At 42.1% G+C, this 7286-nt stretch overlaps 1 protein-coding gene across 1 annotated transcript in view; it reads right to left on the reverse strand.

Moving 5' to 3' along the window:
* Window positions 1–7286, reverse strand: part of LOC137660322 (uncharacterized) — a 421696-nt gene that overhangs the window by 169568 nt on the left and 244842 nt on the right. Inside the window, exon 6 of the mRNA XM_068395141.1 lies at window positions 5381–5682. Within this exon, the coding sequence (XP_068251242.1) occupies window positions 5381–5682 (302 nt within the window). The remainder of the gene's footprint in view (window positions 1–5380; window positions 5683–7286) is intronic.

The raw sequence follows: 7286 nt of genomic DNA on the forward strand, positions 1-7286 counted from the left end.
AAGCTGGGAAACCTTGCCCTACACTGGAGGAGCGTAGACCCCTTTCCTTAGCCCTGCCGACAGATCATAAAGACTGGAAGGATATTCAGCTTACCTTCTCAGTCGGGAAGTTGGAGGCCAATATCGCTGGACGCTAGTGTAGCGAAAACCTTCCCAAGTTGTCAGAGTTCCTCCTGCGTAGGGAGCAGGACACGAAAGAAAGGCTTGTTGCCTCTCTGTCCCTCCAGGCGACCCTAGAGGCTATGGCCAGTGAACATAGGTCCCCAGATATGTTCATGGTCATAGCCAAACCACATTTGGCAACCCTGACTAAAGACTTTTATAGCTTTGTTAGGGCTTGAAGGGCTTGTAGAGAGTTTGTTTGCCTCGGCTGCGGTCAGACACGAACCCAGGAAGTTGATATCTTCCACCTAGGAGAAAGACCTCTTCCCAAATGAAGTGGTCAAAGAAATAGTCATCAAAGCCGCCACGAAGAACAGGAATCTTCTCCAGAAGTGGGGCATGTCGGCCAAGAGGAAGTCTTCCCCGGATGAGGGTCCCCAACCGAAACGGAAGACAAAGAGGCAAAGGTTGTCTTCTTGCCCTGCTAGACACCAACAACTTCCCATGACCGCAGTGCCTCAGATGGTGGCACAGCCTCACCCCGCCTACCAGATGGTACCCCAGCAGGTGGTGACTCAGTCACCAGCCTTCACTCCCGCCTATGAGAGGCAGACCACTACCTTTTTCCCTAAAGGTAGGGGTTAAACAGAGGTTCCTCTAGACGTCCTTCAAGAGAAAGAGGTGGTAGGGGAGGACGCGGTCAAGGAGGCCAGCCCTCCGGACACCAGAAGCAATGAGATGCTTCTGGTAGGAGGAAGACTCCGACTATTTCAGGATCGTTGGACCTTCGATCCCTGGGCCCACAGCCTAATCAAAAACGGACTGGGTTGGAGCTGGAGGACAGCTCCACAATCATTCCTTCAATTCTTCCACCACTCCAACTCCGTTCTGGAAGAATACACCCGTGAGCTCTTGAGCAAAAGGGTGATAAGGACGGCAAAGTCCATCAAATTCCAAGGAAGGCTGTTTTGTGTTCCCAAGAAGGACTCAGACAAACTCAGAGTCATTCTGGATTTGTCGCCAATCAACAAGTTCATAGAAAACGACAAGTTCAAGATGCTGACCCTTCAACACATAAGGGCCCTGCTGCCCAAAAGGGCATACACAGTCTCCATAGATATGGCAGATGCCTATTGGCACATTCCGATCAATCGCCAACTCTCCTCCTACCTAGGATTCAGGCTACAAAAAAGAAAGTAAGCTTTCAGAGCCATGCCCTTCGGACTAAACATAGCCCAAAAGATCTTCACGAAGCTTGCAGATGCAGTAGTTCAACAACGACGCCTACAAGGTGTCCAGGTAATATCCTACCTGGACAATTGGCTGGTGTAGGCAGCATCAGAGATGAAATGCATGCAAGCATGCAAGAAAGTGATCCATCTCCTGGAACATCTGGGATTCAAAATTGACACCAAAAAGTCTCGACTGCCTCCAGCTCAGAAGTTTCAATGGCTAGGTATACATTGGAACTTACAGTCACATCGCCTCTCCATTCCATTAAAGAAGAGGAGAGAGATAGCAGGATCTGTCAAGAGACTACTAAAATCCAACAGGATTTCAAGATGCCAACAGGAGAGAGTGCTGGGCTCCCTCAAGTTGCATCAGTGACAGACCCAGTGCTAAGAGAACAGCTAAAAGATACATCAGGAGTCTGGAGAAGATACGCATCAAACGCTCGAAGAGATCTAAGAAGACGAATACCGATCCGACTTCGATCACTTCTCAAGCCATGGTCGGAGGCCAAAAAATTTAAGAGGTTAACACCTCTGCAACCGCCTCCACCCTCAGTCATCATCCACACGGACGCATCATTGGAAGGATGGGGAGGTCACTCTCATCATCGGAAAGTTCAAGGAACTTGGTTATCTCTATTCAAGACCTTCCACATCAACATTTTGGAGGCCATGGCAGTCGTCCTTACACTGAAGAAATTATCCCCTCGCCCTTCGGTCCACATAAGACTGATTCTGGACAGCGAGGTGGTAATGAGATGTCTAAATCATCAAGGCTCGAGATCACCTCAACTCAACCAAGTAATGTTGGCCATCTTCCACTTGGCGGAAAAGAAAAGATGGCCCTTATCAGCAGTTCACCTTCGAGGGTTCCGCAATGTGACGGCGGACGCTTTATCCAGGCTAACTCCGATAGTCACAATAGTCCCTAGATGCAAGATCATTCTCCTTCATCTTACGTCAAGTCTCGGAACTGCAGATTGACCTCTTTGCGAGGAGCGACAACAAGAAACTTCCTCGATACGTGGCCCCATACGAGGACCCTCTAGCGTACTGGAACAATTGGAACAGGATTTACCTGTTCCCTCCATACAACCTGCTAATGAAGATCCTCAACAAGCTGAGATCTTTTCAAGGAACAGCAGCCCTAGGAGCTCCCAAGTGGCCCCAGAGCAACTGGTTCCCTCTAGTATCGGAATTGCAGCCAAGGCTGATTCCCCTGTCGGACCCAGTTCTGTCTGAGGTACAGAAGTCGACTGTCTTCGCTTCATTACAGAAAACCCAAGACCTTCATCTCATGATTTTCTCTCCCTAGCAGTAAAAAAGAGGTTTGGGATCTCGAAAGAGGGTATAGACTTCTTAGAGGAATATAAGTCTAAATCTACCAGAAGGCAATATGAATCATCTTGGAAGAAATGGGTAGCCTTCGTTAAGGCAAAGAAACCAAAGGAAACCTCAACATAGATTTCTGCTTATCTTTCTTTATTCACCTTCATGAAAAAGGTTTAGCAGCCAACACGATAACCACGTGTAAATCTGCCTTGACTAGACCCTTGCTTTACACTTTCCAAGTACAGTAGACTTTTCTAATGAAATTTTCAACAAAATCCCTAAGGCCTGTCTAGGCTTAGGCCGGCAGCACCTCTAAGGCCCATTTCATGGTCTTTGGATGAGGTACTAGAGTTAGTGAGATAGTGGCCCTTTCTAGGGAGGAGGGCCATATCCATTTTACTGAAACGGGAGAACTGGATCTCTTTCCCGACCCAACGTTTCTTGCCAAGAACGAGCTACCCACCAAGAGGTGGGGTCCCTGGAGAATCTGCCTTCTGAAGGAAGATGTCTCACTGTGTCCAGTAGTGTCTAAAGGTCTATCTTCGTAGAACTTCAGACCTCAGGGGAGGACAGCTCTTTAAAGGAGAAACATCGGGCTCAAACTTATCCCTGAAATAACTAAGGGCGAAGATCACCTACTTAATTCGCAGAGCGGATCCTTACAGTACACCCGCAGGTCATGATAAGAAAGTTGCTTCATCGTTAAACTTTTTCCAACTTATGGATTTCGAGAGCCTTCGCTCGTTTACTGGATGGAAGTCATCCAGAGTGTTTTTCAAACACTACGCGAAGCAAGTGCAAGAATTAAAGAAATACGTGGTGGCGGCAGGTAGTGTACTAAAACCTGTCGCTTAGTGGTGCAAGAACAGTGAATCATTTGGGACTATAATTCTAGAGGGTGTACATGTTGGCACATTATGGTGCAACATGGTAAGTGAGATGTTATCAAAGTGACATTATGGACTGTTCCAGTGTATAAAGGTGAAGAAACATAGACTTACCACTAGTGCCGTGCATTTTTACACAAGTGTAAATAAACATACTTCTCAGAAAGACATTAGAAAATTATTAAACATTTTCAATTGAGTGGCATAAAATTTTGATTTCAGGTAAAACAAGTATTTCTGATTTGATTTTGTTTGATCTATGTTTGTAAATTCTATTTCACTTGCATTTTTTACATTATTATGAAATGTATGCTGAATTTTGGTTTATTGTTTGACAATAAATGTCTAATGGTTTTGTGCGTCTTATTTCGCCCTAAACATATATAAACTTATATATAAATAAAGTTATGTCTGAGCATTACTTTTATTCCTTACTATTCTGCATAATTACATTGAACAAATATAGTAAATTTGTTCCTAAACGTAAACAAACCTTTTCTGGCCAGGCTTACCTTGTTCTGATACAGATAGAAACTTGTCTGCTGTGGTATGCAGCTAGGCTGATATACCTTGGATGCTACGGTGGCTTACATGTACCCATGTTGGGTTTATAAATACAATCTTTGGCTTAAAGCATACAGTGAGACCTGTATGCCCTTTTGGTTACTAGGTTTGTCATATGAAATATGCAAACTTCGAGACTTTTTTCCCAAGTCTAGCATGACTCTTCCCTGTAGGGGGCAGTAAGCACTAACATGGTTCATGATTAGAAGTAATGACATATGACGGTAATATCATAGGTCTCTAAGGTCTAAATGACCAAAGAAATATTGTCTTGAGGTTTGAGGCACAACTGGGAAATCCACGGATACATTAATGCTCTGGTAAACTTCCATCAGGACGACATGGCCTGAGCCCAAAAAACGGATTTTGAGCGAAGCAAAAAATCTATTTTTGGGTGAGAGCCATGTCGTCCTGATGGACCCGCCCTCCTTTCTATGAAAGGCCTTGGCAGGATCCCTCCCAATAATACTGTATCTCTAAGTACCGGCTCAACGCTACAAGGAATCGCCGCCATCTGTGTACTCAAAACAGTAACGGAGGAAGGGAACCTTATTAACTGCTCCTCTTTTATTTTGCCACTTTTCCCCCCTCGAAGCGTAAACGCTATGCGGGGTGTAGATTGCTATGTGGTGTGTCAAGAATACGTCCCCTGATATTATGCGATATCCTAAAAGGAAACTTTAAGGATATTCGCGCCAGGAGTTAGAATTCTGGAGACCTTAAGTTAAATTCTCTTGGAATATCATTGTAGTCAAATATACCCTAGGAAGCTACTTAAAGGAACCTTCCATCAGGACGACATGGCTATCTCACCCAAAAATAGATTTTTCGCTTCGCTCAAAATCCGTTATCAAAGAGTCACAATTCTCGTATACAACTACTGAGCGGGAACCGGTGCCTCAAACTGAAGGGATTAATGGGCGTTCCATCTTCACTAAAGTTTTACTTTTATTGAAGGATAATGGTTTGTATTCATCTTGAAAAAAAAAAAACTATTTCATAAATAAATGTAAGAAAAGATCCTAAAGTGAAGGGAGTAGCATGATGGTACATCTCTAACATTACAGCCAAAGACAAAAGTGGCAAGTGGGTGGGCAGGGCTTCCCACTCACACCAACTGTCATTAACCAACTACTTTGTAAACGATTCAAAGGCTGTTTCAGCGCCACTGAAGACATATCCCCATTTTAAAGGACGTAAGGTTTGTACACTTGTAGGAAAACACATATGGTTAATTCTAAATCACCTTCGGTAACTACTTACCGCTTACTTTCCAATGAACTCCTCCCACAACAGGTGAGATATATTCTTCCTTCTGTGATTGAGTGATGCACATGGTGAACAGAAATAGTGTCTCCAACTTTCAAATATTTATTTTCATATATCTTCCCCGAAAGTTTTGAAGTGACTAATGCTGCTGAAAATGCATTAACTTCTACATTTTCTATGATGTCTTTATTCCAAATTTCACCGGTTACGTGGCACAAAAATGAAAACACCAGGTAGACTCTATCATCCAGTTCCCATATCCCAAGGTCTTTATCGATGGCTCTTGTAACAGTTCCCTGAGAAAATTAATTGAAAGAAATTACATAAAGAATTACATTAAGCATAAAGAGGGGGAATCAGTGATGGACACAAAGGATGTTTTGGAATATTAGGAGGAATATGTGAAGGATTTTTTTGAGGATGATAGAGATGATAGACGTAGGTTGCATATACCAATGAATGGCACAGAATTACTAGAAGAGGAAATGGTAGGTGTGATGAAAAAATTGAAGAAAGACAAAAGCCCCGGTGGAATAAAAAAGTGGTTTGTATCTAAGAAAGCTTGGTGGGTTGAATATTATGAAACACTATTATTTTTCAATTTTTTTTTATATCCCTCTGTGTCCCCCAAAAATGTCTTAATCCATTATTATTTCTTTCTAGGTACTAACAGCAGCCCCCTACACTCAGTAGGGAGGGAAATCTAGACTATTCAGAGTACTGTACGTATATAGGAAAAATGAAGTTGCCTAAAGAATACTTACTGAGGACTTTTATTGTAAATATTTCTGCCCTGCTACATGAGTCACTTCCCAAACTTATAATTGACGTCAGTATTTTCTGAAAGTGACCAATGACCTAGGTGGCAATATATTGACACAGCAGGTTTATGGACAGTTTTTTTCAAATACTTGCCCCCAGAACCAACTGAACATAAATTGGCATAGAACAGTTTTTTCAATGATAACCAAACTTATAAGTATTGTCAATCCCTAAACCAAGTGGATTGTTCATGCAGATTATGAACCACAGTGTTATGGGGTTCTCCTTTAAGCCTCAAGTTTGTTCCTGTCATAGTCAGGAATAAATCGGCATGATCCACCTGAGTATGTTGCTAGTCAGCCTGGGGTAGTCTATTGAAAGCAGGTTTGCTTGGGGATTTTAGTTTTGCCGCATAAATTGGGGAATAATATCTTTTATGTGAAAGAAAAGACTTTTGGGTGTGTGTGACATTGAAATCAAGAGGGGCCTCAGAAAATTATTATAAATGACCTCACCTCTTATCCATTGTCATGGGTGTAGAATAACCATGACATACTGCGTATCACTGAGGATTCAAATTATTTTTTTTTTTTGTCTTGTTAACTATTAGAGGGTTGATTCCTATGAGGCTCTTCCAGGGATATATCTAGGTCTCTGCTTGTTTTGTGAAGATTTGATATTTCATACTATAGTTTTGTCATTTTTTCTCTCAGTTGTTCCATTTAAAAAAAATCTATATTTTTTCTTGTTTTTATAAAGAGAGAATTTCATTTCAGAACCTTTCACCATGATGTCTCCTTCTCAGCCACTGTTTTTTTTTTTAAATCTTTCTAATAAGTTATTTATCATAATTTTTTTTTTCTCCCACATTGTATCCTGTTGTCAGATTTAAAAAATTATCATGTTTCCTTTCACATAATGTTCTGTAATTTACTTATATTCAGCAAGATCAAGGTAGGATAAATAAAAAAAACAAAAAAACAAAAACTAAGGTTCCAGCTGGGTCCCTTTGCCCAGTATAAATCAAGGGGGGGGGGGTGCCCAGAGCTCCGTTCTCTTGACCTGTTACCTATATTTTTGGGTATTCCACTGTTGTATATCTTTTGTGTAGTGAACGTTGAGGTGTGGTCGGCATTTG

The sequence above is a fragment of the Palaemon carinicauda genome, chromosome 20 (genome assembly GCF_036898095.1).
Source record: "Palaemon carinicauda isolate YSFRI2023 chromosome 20, ASM3689809v2, whole genome shotgun sequence".
NCBI lineage: Eukaryota > Metazoa > Arthropoda > Malacostraca > Decapoda > Palaemonidae > Palaemon > Palaemon carinicauda.